This window comes from Mauremys mutica, chromosome 9 (assembly GCF_020497125.1).
Source record: "Mauremys mutica isolate MM-2020 ecotype Southern chromosome 9, ASM2049712v1, whole genome shotgun sequence".
Taxonomy (NCBI): domain Eukaryota; kingdom Metazoa; phylum Chordata; order Testudines; family Geoemydidae; genus Mauremys; species Mauremys mutica.
This window is the reverse complement of record NC_059080.1, coordinates 94,802,086-94,816,526: the sequence shown is the minus strand read 5'-3', so window position 1 is coordinate 94,816,526 and position 14,441 is coordinate 94,802,086. Positions and strand designations below refer to the sequence as shown.

Sequence of the window (14,441 nt, the reverse complement as noted above, 5' to 3'; positions counted from 1 at the left end):
ACATGCTCATATAACACTGGACAAGACTTGGTCCTGTGGAGGATGTTCTTGCTTCTTTTTCTCCTGCTGCTGCCCAAGCAAATGCTGTTGCCTTGACAACACAGGGCAATCTCGGGCTTCTCACGTGCCAGTAGGAAGAAAGCCAAGTCCTTTCCACAAGAAACAGAACTGCTGAGAAACAAACAACTAACTACTGTCCAAGGACCTTGGATCATTTAATGGGGAACCTGCCAAAACAAGCATCGAGCATTCTATTAAAGTCATGTGATTTCAAAAAAGAGAAAAGGGCATTACCAATCAGTCAGATGTTGTGAAGGCCAAGACTATAACAGGATTCAAAAAAGAACGAGATAAATTCCTGGAAGATAGGTCCATCAGTGGCTATTAATGGCTATTAGCCAAGATGGGCAGGGATGGTGTCCTTAGCCTCTGTTTGCCAGAAGCTGGGAATGGACGACGGGGGATGGATCACTTGATTACCTCTTCTTGATCACTTGATTCCCTCTGGGGCACCTGGTGTTGGCCACTGCTAGAAGACACGATATGGGCTATATGGGCCATTGATCTGACCCATTATGGTCATTCTTATGTTCTTAACCAGGGGACGCAAACATAGAAGGCTCAGCCAGATCTGAGCGGTTGCAGTCACTTGAGGACTCAGTTACACTTGGGATAGCTATGTCCTTACATTATGGGCCCAATTCTCCTCTTACATCAATTTCACACACATATAACTTCATTGGCTTCAACTGAGGTACTCCTGTTTTACACCAGGGTATGGCCACACAAGTTACCCTTAACCTTGCCATTTTCTTACAAGGTTTGTTGTCTCTGCAGTAAGACACCTAAACCCAATAAGCTGGTAAAAGGCAGGAAAACCCTGAAACTATTGTGCAATTGCTTCAGGAATTTGCTGACTATCCCATTTCCCACAAGACAAGTCACTAGTGTACCATATCCAGCTGATCATTGGGGAGGGCAACACCATCTCATTCCAAGCTACGATTCAGGAGGATTGAAAGCAGAAACAGTCTTTAAAACTGACTCTCCCAGCTACTCAGTGTATAAAGAGAGGAGATATGATACTGAATGGGAAAATGTATCATTTTGTAATTAAAACCTGCTTTGCCTTTTATCCTGAGAGCTAGAATAAGAATGACCTTCTTTATATTGTGTCTTGCATCTCATTTTTATTCTTCTCTAAATATCATGGATTACAACTCTTCTGCCAATGAAGACTGAATAAAAGAGGAGAGAGAGGGAAACACTTCCCTAGACAGAATGGTGAACAGAGACATTGGTCATATCAGGGACAGATTTAGGGGCAGGTGACCCATGTGAGTGCCTGGTGTGCTGGGCTTGGGCAGCACCGGGCTTACGGTGCTGTTTTTGTTGTTAGCGACAAAAGGGAAAATAGAATGTTTGAAGTAAAATGTTTCAGGTATTCCGTATGTAGTTTCTTTTTTCACAACTTCCTAGAATGTTCTGGAGCACTGTAGAATCTCGTGGAACCTTCCAGACTTTGTGAGAACTACATTTTCCTTGAACCTCCTAGAATGTAGTCAGTCATGCCCTCACGGGTGTATAAGAACCAGGGCATTGCCGGTCAATCAATGAGAACTGTTTATGAACATTTTGAATGAGAATAAAATAAAGCTTCAAGACTGCTGTGGCCACGGCTATGACAATGGTGAGAACATGGAGGGAAGAAACAGTGGTGTCCAAGCAAGGATCCTTGCACTGAACCCAAGAGTTTTCTTCTGGCCTTGTGGCTGCCATTCCCACAATCTGGCTGAGTCAGATACAGCATCGTATTCTTTAGATTCATTATCTCTCTTCACTGCAAAGGATATACATCCTGTTTTCAGCCTCAACTATCAGGTGGAAGATCCTCATGGATGATATTACAAATCTGAATGTGAAGCCGCTAAGTGACACTTGCTGGGAGAGTCTCATTGACAGCATAAGACCAGTGAGGTACCCAGTGACTGAAGTTTCTGGCGCCCTGATGGAACTGGCACAGTTGAGTAAAGCCAAGGCCAGAATCTGACATAAGGTGCAAAGCCTGGCAAACCAGATCACTGACTTCAAATTTCTGGTCTCACTTGTGGCTTTGCATGATAGCCTGTTCCAAGTAAACATTGTAAGCAAGGCATTACAAACTCAGTCAATGAACATCACGATCACTCCTATTTTGATGAGAAATCTAATTTGTTAGTCTCTAAGGTGCCACAAGTACTCTTGTTCTTTTTGCGTATACAGGCTAACACGGCTGCTGCTCTGAAACCTTGATTTCATTGTGGCCTACAGAGACAACCGGTTTGAAGATGCCATCATTACTGCCAAAGAAATGGTGGAAAACGTAAGAGTTGAGCCTGTCTTCAAGGAAACTCATATTCATCAGAAGAAGACACAGTTTGGTTATGAGGGCAGAAATGAGGTGATGGTAAGCTCAGAAGAAAAATTCAAGAGGGAGTTTTTTTGCTTGCTCATTAACACTGCTCGAGTGCCCATTGAAGAAAGGTTTGGACCACAAAAAGACCTGGGGAGTTTTGAATGACCTTAATAATCTGCCGGCGGACAGGAAAACACTTTTGAACAATTGTATGAACCTTCACCAGAGGTAACACATGGGGAATGTATGGACATCAATGATAAAGACCTCTGTGTCGAATTGGACAACATCCGAGATGTTTTGCAACACAGGAAGCACTCTCTGCTCCAAGTTCTCCAATTCATTCATAATGCAGAGCTGAAGAACACTTTTCCTAATGTGTGGATAGCTTTGAGGCTTATGCTCACGCTACCGGTCACAGTCATGAGTGGTGAACGCAGCTTTTCAAAGCTCAGGCTCGCTAAAACGTATCTTCGATCGACAATGACCAACAAGAGACTGACATTGCTTGCTATTTTATCGCTTGAAAATCTCTCTGACACTGTGCTTCATTTGGCAAGGGCAAAGGCGAGAAAAGCGACTTTTTGACCTAGAGGACGAGAGTTAACAGTCTAAGTCTGTCACCTACTGTAACAATATTTACTACTGTCCAATGTTGGTGCACAGTTCAATTTCTTGATGTTAGTACATGTTATTGCTAAAATTAAAAAGTTTCTATAAGCTTAGAGGAAATTAATTTTTTATTTGCTTATATATGGTATGAATAAATACAGATTTACAGATCCTAGCGTGAAAATTTATCATCTTATATGACAGGGATAAATCATGCATGCAAATCATGCATCAAAGTTGTGAAATGGGCTGCAAATGCAATAAAAATAAGATATTCAAAAGTTTAACAAATGGGGGGGGGAAATGCTGAAGACGCTCCTTGTCTGGGACACCATTTGGTCTAGAGCAGGGGTAGGCAACCTATGGCACGTGTGCCAAAGGCGGCACTTGAGCTGATTTTCAGTGGCACTCACACTGCCCGGGTCCTGGCCACTGGTCCAAGGGGCTCTGCATTTTAATTTAATTTTAAATGAAGCTTCTTAAACATTTTAAAAACCTTATTTACTTTACATACAACAATAGTTTAGTTCTATATTATAGACTTATAGAAAGAGACCTTCTTAAAATGTATTACTGGCACGTGAAACCTTAAATTAGAGTGAATAAATGAAGACTCGGCACACCACTTCTGAAAGGCTGCCGACCCCTGGTCTAGAGCCATCCTTGCATACTATACAGAGGAAACCATGAACACATAAATTTACTGCCTTATAGCTGCAGAGTTTTTGCTGCATCCTATGCTTGGTTTGGGAGGTTCTTGGCCATGGAGTGGTCAGCTGTGTGGTTTTTCTAGCCCATAAATCTCACCAGATACAGGAATTATTTCTCTATGGAGATCCCAGAAACTCTGTGGTAATCTTCAGACTCCTCATGGTACCATGACTCTTTCAGCCTCCCTGCCCTGGGCTAGCCTATCCTGCACCTCCTTCAAAGGTGATTTAAAAGCCTGCAGAAGGAGTTTCTGTAAATTAATTAATGTTGGTTAGAGGCCTGATTTTCAGAGTCGATGGGAGCTGTGGGTGCTTAGTACCTCTGAAAAAATTAGCCCTATTTGCAAGGTGCCAAGAGTGAACGTGATACCTTGCAGAGGTAAGAAGGAATTGCACATGCCCTGAAGAGTTTACAATCTAAATAGACAATAATACAGGCAAAGAAGGAGTATTTTGTACAAATAAAGCAGTATAAGTCAGCTCAATGATCATACATATCATTTGTTTGATTCAGGGTTTAATTTAATTTTATTTAGGGAAAGGATAGGTATAATCTAACATAAGATTAACACACTGGCTTAGAACAGCAAAGAATCCTGTGGCACCTTATAGACTAACAGACGTTTTGCAGCATGAGCTTTCGTGGGTGAATGCCCACTTCGTCGGATGCAAGAGACTTAGATCATATGGCTTAGAACATATGATCAGGGCTCCTTCTGTGGGATGCTACTATGGGCCAGCCTGATATTTGCTAACAATCAATTGCTCCTTTAACGCAAGTGATATGGGTATGTGCTTTGGGTGATGAAAGTCCCCACTGACAACCATAGTGTCTGTATGTGTGCAGCCACTGTTTGTTACATAAACATTAATTAACTAGGGAAAATCCCTATGGCTTTTATTGTAGAAAATGTCTTGGTGGTTCTCCCTCCACCCTGCCATGCCCCCTCCCGCAGCATCCAGGCGTACATCCACATTCACAGAGATATGTAGGAAGATAGTTGAGGGTAAGGGACTTGATAATACACTGCCTCTCTTTGTCAGATTTTAGCCTAAAGGAATGAATTTTGCACCCCTTTCATTACTATTCCCTGGAAATATGGGAGGGGATATGATCCTTTATTTGGACTAAGGTTGTAGAGTATGATACAGCATTATCATGGTTATAGAAAGCACTAGCCTCCCAGCTCAATCATGTCCAAATGAGTAAAACCATTTGAATTGGTGTTGATGGTATACAAGATTTGCCACTCTAGATCAGATTATTTGTCCATTCAGTCTGGCATCCTGCCTCTGACAGGAGATAATCCTTGATGTTGCACAGGAAGGCAACCCCCACTTGGTTGATTGTGCCATGCTATATATGGGGGTAAAATGCATTCATGACTTAAATGCATGTATGACTGTCATCGTCTCCTAGTGTGGTCTCTCAAGGGGTCTCAGCTTCTCCTGACTGACTCTCCTTAGTTTGCTCTCAGTTAGGTCGGTTCCTGGACCCTCACTCCAATTAAATCTGTCAGCCCTTCACTCTTTCCCTTCAGCCCTTCACTCAGCCCTGTCAGCACTTCACTCTCCTGGCTGTTTTCTTGGAGGCAGCGTGGGGCAGGGCTGTCACCCCTTTTCTGTCCCAGGTCTTTCTGCCTCCCTTTTCTTCTCTTTACTCTCCCCTGGCCTTGTTTCCTCTGTTGGTTGAAGCTGTGGGTGCCTTCCTCCATGATTGGCAGCTCTGGCAACTGCGTGGGGTTGTGATCAAGCTGCTTGCTTGTAAACAAAAGAGACTCTCCTCCCTCCTCTATGCTCAGTATGGGGTTTGTAGAGCCCGTTACAATGATCTGTATTCTATATGGGATGGACATACTATGTTATCGAATAACTGGGTACCAGCTACATCGTCAACACAACAGCAATTACTTTCACATATAGGGCACAATTTGTTTCCCAAAGTAAATAGCAAGTAATAATTCTTGTCTCCTAGTATGCTCATAAGGGGAGGAAGGCAAACTTGTGCTGGGAAGCAGGTGATTGGCAGTGGCTAAATAATACTCTCTGGAAATTTACCCTGGTATTAGGTGGAGTTTGTTGCAGCTCAGAGGACAAAACCCACCCACCTCTCTGCAGCATCGCCTTCAATTCCTTTAATGTTAACAGCAAGAGAGCCAAGAAGGGCAAACTATATCTTCCTGGGCCACATGCAAGGGATGCACATTCGCTACGTTAGCCTGGCAGGGTTCAGAATCCAGCTTCATAATAGCACAGGCTTTATTCTCCACACAAAATTACAGTACACACTGTTCAACTGTGACAAGCTATCATACAGCATGCTTCCTTACTGCCTTACCCTATGTTTCCCCTTCATTAACTTTCAGTATATCCATTTGCAATAATTCAGTATTAAAGTTGTATATCTGGTAGGTGTAGGTTTGCTGTTCAAAGGGACTAAAATATCTAGATAGCTGGTTATTTTACCCCTGATTTGTGCATTTTACAAAAGCAGCCTTCACCCTCTTAACCCATTCATTTTCTTTTGTAGGATGTTTTTGTGGTTAAGGAACTGCACTGGGACTCAGGAGACTGGGGGTAAATTCCCTGCTCTGCCACAGACTTCCAGCGTGATCTTGGGCAAGTCACTTAAGTTCTCTGTTTCCAATCTATAATATGAGGGTAATAATACTCCCTTTTCCCTTACCCATTATATGTCTTGTCTATTTACATATTAAGCTCATTGGAGCAGGGACTATCTTGCTATTTGTATGTACACAAAATGGGGCTTAGGACTTCTAGATATTATTGTAATACAAATAAATAGGAATAGTGTGCGGCTTCTTTGGCTATTTTGAAATGCAGGAAACTGTTCGGACAAGCAGAAAGGCTGCTGTAGCTGCACTCATTTAGGTAAAGAGCAGAACGTATATAGATAAATCCCAAAAGATCTTTGTAACACAGGTCCCAGAAGAACTCACCAGAGCAGCCTGGGTACAGAAATGAATTTCTGTCAGACACATCCCAAATCAGAAGTCTCTCATTCTGTTGAAAAAACAGAAAAAGTAATTGTTACGTTTATAATCACAACCTGAAATACTGGAACTAAAATGAGCACAAGATGCAACATAGTCGAGTGGTTAAAGCATGTGACTGAGAATCAGGAAACTTAGATCTACTTCTGCATCCGACAATTGCTGTGTAGCCTATGGTGAGTCATTAGATTCACTTTCAGGGTAGAATTATCAGGTATTCTACCTACAAAAATATTGTACAGCTTAACCAATTAATGATTACAAAGTGCTTTGAGATTCTTTATTGGAAGATGCCACATTAGTGCTAATGAATCTCAAAACACTCTACAAATCTGTCTAGACTATGAATAAAGGTGTTTGAATAAATGGAATTACTGAACATGAACACCAGTGCTACTCTGGATAAACATGATGTATCAGTCTTTATCTCAACCAGGGCCTATTTCTTCACTGACTGTACTTGCATTGTCATTTATACCAGTGCAAAGTAGGTGTCAAATGCAACCCAATCAGAAATCACCATTGTATTACTCCAGTTGATACCTGTTTATAGAGGAGTAACTAGATTAATGCTGTGGTGATTTAGGCCCACTTTGTACAGGTGTACACAACAACACATTGTGCAAAGCAGTGGTGAATCAAGTTCTCTGTCTCTTCCCCAAAATTGCTAAAAGTAATTCTGCGGTAAGGTAGCCACCTCTGCATAAATAACTATTTTTCTGTGATTTACAATTATTTAATACAGAAAGCCCTCCCTGTCAAAAGTGATCTATCAGAAATATTGTTATGGCTAACCATTTTCATGATGCGGTCGTCAGCAAGGGTTAAGTGCTTGGGTGGGTAAATTCTAACACATGGCTTTTTTAGTGAAAGAAGTAAGTTTCCCCTCACTGCTTCAGAAATGTGCTTTAACCTCTACCTTGAAGAATAATTTCTAGTGGTGAGAGAGCAGTTCAATCTATAGTCAGTCTTTGGCTTCCCTCCTAAAACTGCTGACAAGGATGCTAATCATTATCAGGTGTGAGGATGGTTTTTAATAAGTTTAGTGCTTAAGAGTCTATTTGTTAACCTAAACCAGATCAGTCCTAACTCCTCTGCATTTTCCTACTGCCACTCAACTTAACCAGGTCTGTAGTTACCTTTCAATTGACTAGTGTCAATGATAATAATGATGATACATTTTTATTTTTAGAGCACTCAAACGTGGCCTCTAAGCTCTGCACACGCACACGAACACACACACATATAACTAATAACTGAACATTTCCAAAGGGCAACAAGTTCTTTTAGAATAGTAATGAATACAAAAATCATTTTGTGCACTGCATGGGAGAGGTGCATTTCAAGATTTTCCTATATAGCTTCTATGAAAATTGGCCCCTAAGCAAGGGTGTGAGTCATTGATGAATACAGCGCTAAGGCTTCATGCTGTGCAGCAAGAGCTGTAAAAGACATTAGAGGAACACGGGGCGGAGGAGGAGAGAGCGTGGGGGTTAGGAGGTTATTAAATAAAACCTAGCAATGGGTTTTACGTGAACACTTTCTGAATGTTTTGAAAATGTACCACCTGATCACTGGGCATAGATCTGACTGCAGTCTTGGTGCCCTCAACTGGCTGATGCTAACAGGGGCTATAAAGACAGTTCTCCGCTTTCCTAGCCATAACTAAGGTCATGTCTGAACTACGAGCCCCTCACTGCTTAAAGTAATCAATATACTATACTGGGAAAGTGCTGCTACTGTAGACACTCGTATACTAGCAAACCTGGAGCCTACACCAGTATAGTTATTCCACCATCCCTAAATGAAACAAGTTATACTGGTAAAAGTGCAGTTATGCTGATTTAACTGTGTCTGCATTAGGGCTTTTGGCCACATAGCCATGTTAGCAAAATATACCTCACACTCCTAACCATGCCAGCTATGTCAGAAAAACTTTTAAGCGTAGACCAGCCCTCAGAGATTCTACTGGAGATCATCATAGAGTAGAGAGGGATTGGGTCACAACGTTCAAATCCAGATTCAGACTTCCACAGTGTTCAAGAGTGTTTGATTGTGGTCAAGATTCTCTTTATTATGGAAGAAATAAAAGCTGGTACCAATTTGATTTCATTAATTGACTAGCAAATAATGGACGTTCAAGAATTGATACTGCAATGATTCTGGACTTTATGGTGCAATCGGTTTCTATCTACCCAAGGAGGGAGTTACAGGGTGCAATAAAGAAATAATGTTTTTAGTTAATGCAAGCAGAAATTACCACAACTTCTTCCTGATCCCTCGTATTTACTTATATTCATCTCAAATCAGATAACAATGCAAGAACCTTTGCAGAGTCAGTCCTGCATTTATACTCTCATATCCTCCTATTCTTCTTCTCATTACTGCTATCCCCTTAATCTCTTTTTCCCATTCTTGGGTTCTTTCATTTTGCTGCCACCTCAGTTTACCCATCTGTAAAGCAGGTCTAAACATACTTCCCTCCCTGAGTAATGTGAAGCATTTTGAGGTCACCAGATGAAAGGAGCCATATGTAAAATATATTATCATTCGGTTTATTTTTATTGATTTGCAATCCTGGTTTTAAAATAATCTCCAGCTTTAATTTTAAATGCCCTTAAAAGTAGGCAACAGCCTTTTAAATAAGATATTGTTTTTCCTGCTGATCTATACAGACTGCAGACATTTTTCAAGAAATGTCTATGCATTTGTTTTTTCTCTCTGTTTACAGGTAACAAATTTACCTCCATAGTCATTATTGGAAGCCAAACAATCATGAAAAGCTTTATTTTCATGCATATGTGCAGTTTAATGCACTGAGCATAATCAAAATCAGTAAGTCTAAAACTAGATTTTTATTAGACACAATAGAAACCAGAAATCTTTACAAAGCTGAATAACTGTGGTTTTGCAGTTATATATTTTGAACAAATGAACACAGTGGTCAGTGTAACCAAAGATTCAATCATTTCAGAGGGAGAATAAGCTGGGGAAATTGTTTGTCAAGTTATAGTCTTATTTTGTTCAAAATTACTTCTTTTTTCTTCCATAAAGCTCTAATACAGCACCCATAGTTTTTACCAGCAAGGAAGCATTTTCTGTTTGTTTTTTTCCACTAGGAATCACACTCTCCATTTTAAACTGGAGCTTGACAACTGAGTTCTTGTTAAAAAAAACAAACACTAAAATATATAGACATGCAGCACCATCTACTGGATTAATATATTGAGTATAAATGCACGACAGACATGTACAGAATATATTTCCACAAGGCAAAGGTAGAAAACAGTCATACACTCCAGAGCTTATTATAGTGATGTATTTAGTCAGCATCAGGGCTCAGATAAATCCATAGATATGGAATTTCCATGGATATCATGGAATAATACTTAGCACTGATTTAGCATATTATCTTTTTAAGGCACTATATAAATAGAACACACACAAAAACTATGTTAAAAGAACATTACTAAGGTTGCAATGTCACGCAAATTAGGAAATTCCAGAATTAAAATTTCCTGTGCCAGCTTCCTTGTGTATATGCACTTGAATTACATGATCAGATAATATTTTTTCCATGGGGGCCCTGTCTCATTCAATGCAGAGGATGAAAGGTGGTCAGTTCATGAGCAGCTATTTAATAGCTTGTTTTCTTTTCATTGTTCAGTATGTGCCTCCCCCTATTTACTCACACCATTCAAACCCTACTCTGAAGACAGAATTATAAACTTCCTCATAATATCTGAGTGTTTCACAAAAATGAATTAATTTCCATTTCACCCTATTTTATAGACAGTGAATTGAGGGCCAGAGAGATAAAGGTTTAAAATGTCCACTAATTTTAGAAGGACAATTTGAGATGCCTTAGCATTATAAAACACTTTTAAGTATTCAAAGCATAGCTCCCATTGACTTCAGTTGCAGGTATGAGCACTCAGCACTTCTGCAAATCAGTCCCTAGTGTATTAAGTTGGGCACCCAAAATGAGGAACACACATTTAGTGAATATCTGTGAAAAGTTTGGTTTAGGTGATTTGCCTAGCATCACATAGGAACTCTGTGGCAGAGGCAGGGATAGAATGCAGTTTTCCAGGGGAGCATTCAATTGCCTTCATCTTGAGACCATCCTTTCTCTTCCTGCAGTCCCCTGCCTCATTCACTTCACAGCTTTCAACTTCTGCAACAAATAGAGCAAACATGCTACAAACAACAGCCTCCTTCAATAACCAATCCTGAATGATTCCAAGAGCAGGTCTAACCTGTGCACTGAATGAGGAAGGCCTCCTGTGGAAAAAATAGAACACGATCATGTACTTAAAGACTGTATCACAATTAAAGCTGCATGAAAACTGGCATGTCAGTCCTTTAAAAAATGTTCCAAATTGGAACAAAAAGTCAGACGTGAAATTTCCTATGGAAGAATCAAAACGGAGTTTTGTTTTGTTTTTAAAATCTCCAGTCCCATCTCCCTGGGGTTCCAGACTCCCCAGTTCTACATCTGCTGTCAGGTGGCAGGTGAGCAAAATCTGGAGAGCCCCAACTCTGTGACAGCTTCCTCTTCCATGCTGCCTAGGGCCCGCAGGGGGATCACTGAGAACACAGGAGAGAGTGTCTCCCTGCTCCCAGTTTGGGGGCCTGCAGCCAGACCTGGCACAGCCTAGACTGTTAGCTGTTCCATTAGTAGGATTTATAGAAAGCCAGCCAGTTGCGTGGAAGATTCTCATATACGTGCAGATTCACATATAGCTGTGATATTACAGCTAGTAAAAGGCAGTGGTACATCCTCCGATATTCTAATCTCCAAAACTGAAAACCACCTCTGTGCAGGACCCCAGCTCCTGCTGGCTCCGGGAGGGCAAAGAGTCGTGGGGCTCAACCTGGATTGCTCATGTAGAGATTGAACCTGGGACCTCTTGAGTTTAGTGCATGAGCCTCTACTGAGATAGTGCTCTAACTTTTGTACTGGTGACCCCTTTCACATAGGAAGCCTCTGAGTGCAACCCCCCTTATAAATTAAAAACACTTTTTTATATATTTAACACCATTATAAATGCTAGAGGCAAAGCAGGGCTTGGGGGTAGAGACTGACAGCTCACAAACCCCCATGTAATAACCTCATGATCCCCTGAGGGGTCCTGACCCCCAGTTTGAGAATCCCTGCTCTGCTGCATGAGCTAAAAGCCAACTGGCCCCTAGATAAGACTGTAGAGCAGACTCATTAATCTCTAAGTCAGGGATCAGCAACCTTTGACACGCAGCCCACCAGAGTAAGCCCGTGGCGGGCCGGTTTGACACTCCAGGCCAATGGGGGCTGTGGGAAGCGGCGGCCAGCACATCCCTTGACCTGCGAAGCTTCCCACAGCCCCCATTGGCCTGGAGTGTCAAACCATGGCCAGTGGGAGCTGCGATCGGCCGAACCTGCGAACGTGGCAGGTAAACAAACCAGCCTGGCCCACCATGGGGCTTACCCTGGCGGGCCATGGGCCAAAGGTTGCAGATCCCTGCTCTAAGCGGTCCTGGTGCCACTAGAGGGGACGGAACACCACACTCAGCAGGTGTGTGGGTTACATTCACACACACACACACACCCCAGGGCACTACCACCACAAGAGCCACCAAGCCAACCCGAAATGCGCCTATTTAATAGGATTTGTTTCCCCTTTCCCTCTCTTACTGGGAGGCAATCCACCACCACATAACCAAGGCACTGGCTTGGGGGAGAGCAAAGACCCCAATGAGGGACTGACTCTGACCCTCAAAGTGGGGGGAGCCAAGAACCCCTCCGATTTTTTAGCAGGGGGGCACCAAACCCGTCTCATTATGGGAGGCATCCCCCCCAACTTTCCAGCATGAAACCCCCACTGTGTGAGAGTGTGGGGGGAACACAACCCCTCCCATGCCTTTTGGGAAGGGGGGGGTCGCAGGAACCTTCCTGGCCCCACGAGGAGGCAACAAATCCCTACCTCCTCAGCACGGGAGTCACGGAACTGCCTGCAACAGGGGGCTAAGGCGGTGCCCGGGGGAAGGGGGTGGGGTGAATTGGGACCCGTAGTGCGGGCTTGGGGGCTGGAGAGAGCGGGGTGGGCCCGTGTGAGGAGGAGCGGGGGAAGGGGAAAGTGTGTGACCGGAAATCGGGTTCCCTCCCGCCGCTGGCTTCCTGTTTGGGCCGTAACCAAGGGCTTCCCGTTGCTAAGGGAGCTGGCGGCGGAGCCTGTGCCAGGGACCCCACTGCCCCAGCATGAGCAGTGGCGGCACCGACAGCGGCTCCTCCGCCTCGGTCCTGGCCGAGCTGGACTGGGACGATGGGTTCGCCGTCCCCGTGGCCAACGCGGAGAACAAGGCGCTGGAAGAGGAAGTGAGTGGGGAGGCGGCAGCCCGACAGGGGGACACGAACCGCCCCCCCGTCCCCGGCTCACCAGCAGCGGGGCATGAACCCGCCCCCCCCCGCCCGGGAAGCCTCCCCGACTCGCCAGCGAGGGAGGGACACGGATCCCCCTCCCCTCCAGCGGGAGGGAGACATGAATGGCCCCTGCCCCTCACGGGGGACGGGGCAGAATACCAACCCCTCCCCCTCCCCCCCCGGGAAGTGGGGGGACATGAATCATCCCCTTGCCTCCTCACTGGGGTACGAACAGGGGCGGCTCTAGGTTTTTGGCCGCCCCAAGCAGTCATGCCCGGGAGGCGCCCCCGAGCCGCATAAGCTGATTGGCGCTGCAAGCCTGGGAGGCGGGAGAAGTGAAGCAGCCACGGCGTGCTCGGGGTGCTCGTGCGCAGAGCTGGGGTAAGCTGGGGCAGGGGGGATGCCTCAGGGCAGGGGGTGGGGAGCTGCCGCAAGGGGGGTGCCTCAGGGCAGGGGCGCGGGGGGGGGGAGGGCACAAGGTGGAATTTTTGCCTAGGGGGTGAAACATCCTTGCACCGGCCCTGCCAACACCCCACCTCGGGTTCCCTAGGGGAGCATCTGTCCCAGGACAGAGACCCTCCCCTCGGCGGCTCATGTAGCTAATGCTACTCTTCAGTCTATGTACTGACCCAATGGGCCAGCATGGTGCTGTGCTACTGGAGGCACCCGTTGATAGCTGACCTATAAATCCCAAGGGCTACCCACGGGTAAAGCTTCCAAGGCGTTTTTCACAAGAGGGGTAGGGTTAATGTGATGTCCTGGACAAACTCTTCATCCTTCCCCCCTTCTAGGCTGGTCCTGTGTTTGTCATCTTCACCTGTTCTTTACTGAGGTCCTGATACATGCAGGGACATTCTTATAATCTCACAGTGTCCTATTAGTCTTCCTGCACAGAGCTCCTGATCTCTCAGGACATGGGCTTGATTCACCATTACCCTAAACTTCATGCAGTTATTTACACCAGTGCATAGCGGGTGTAATGTGCTACAAAATTAGAAAAATAATGGTTTCACACCCACTTTGCACAAGTTAAAATGACTTGCACCTTGCATAGAGAAGGATGATGAGGCTCTTCTTTAATTTGTAAAATTAATACACACCTGTTATATACAATGACTATGAACAACAGCATGTGTAACTACATTCTGGCCCCTGGTAATTTCAGTTGGATGCGGTCTTCTTCGTTTCCTGCCTTAAACTGTTGCGTAATATTGCTAAGCACTTATTGTTAAACACTGGAAGATCCAATTGCAAGAGCAGAGCCATACTTTGTATAATCAGTTACTTGGGATGCATTTGGATAAAGATGC

The 14,441-nt window shown here is 44.1% G+C and overlaps 1 protein-coding gene and 1 long non-coding RNA gene across 3 annotated transcripts in view; one reads left to right on the top strand and one right to left on the bottom strand.

The window, feature by feature from the left end:
* LOC123377697 overlaps positions 1–13,011 on the bottom strand; it is an 81,752-nt gene extending 68,741 nt beyond the window's left edge. Inside the window, exons 1-2 of one of the 2 annotated variants that reach the window (XR_006582281.1) lie at positions 12,695–13,011; positions 6,678–6,741 (exon numbers count right to left, since the gene is read on the bottom strand). This is a non-coding gene — a long non-coding RNA (uncharacterized LOC123377697). The remainder of the gene's footprint in view (positions 1–6,677; positions 6,742–12,694) is intronic. The other variant, XR_006582282.1, reaches the window with a different exon arrangement.
* CCDC39 (coiled-coil domain containing 39) overlaps positions 12,888–14,441 on the top strand; it is a 31,841-nt gene continuing 30,287 nt past the window's right edge. The window contains exon 1 of the mRNA XM_045030895.1: positions 12,888–13,086. Within this exon, the coding sequence (XP_044886830.1) occupies positions 12,970–13,086 (117 nt within the window). The 5' untranslated portion in view covers positions 12,888–12,969. The remainder of the gene's footprint in view (positions 13,087–14,441) is intronic.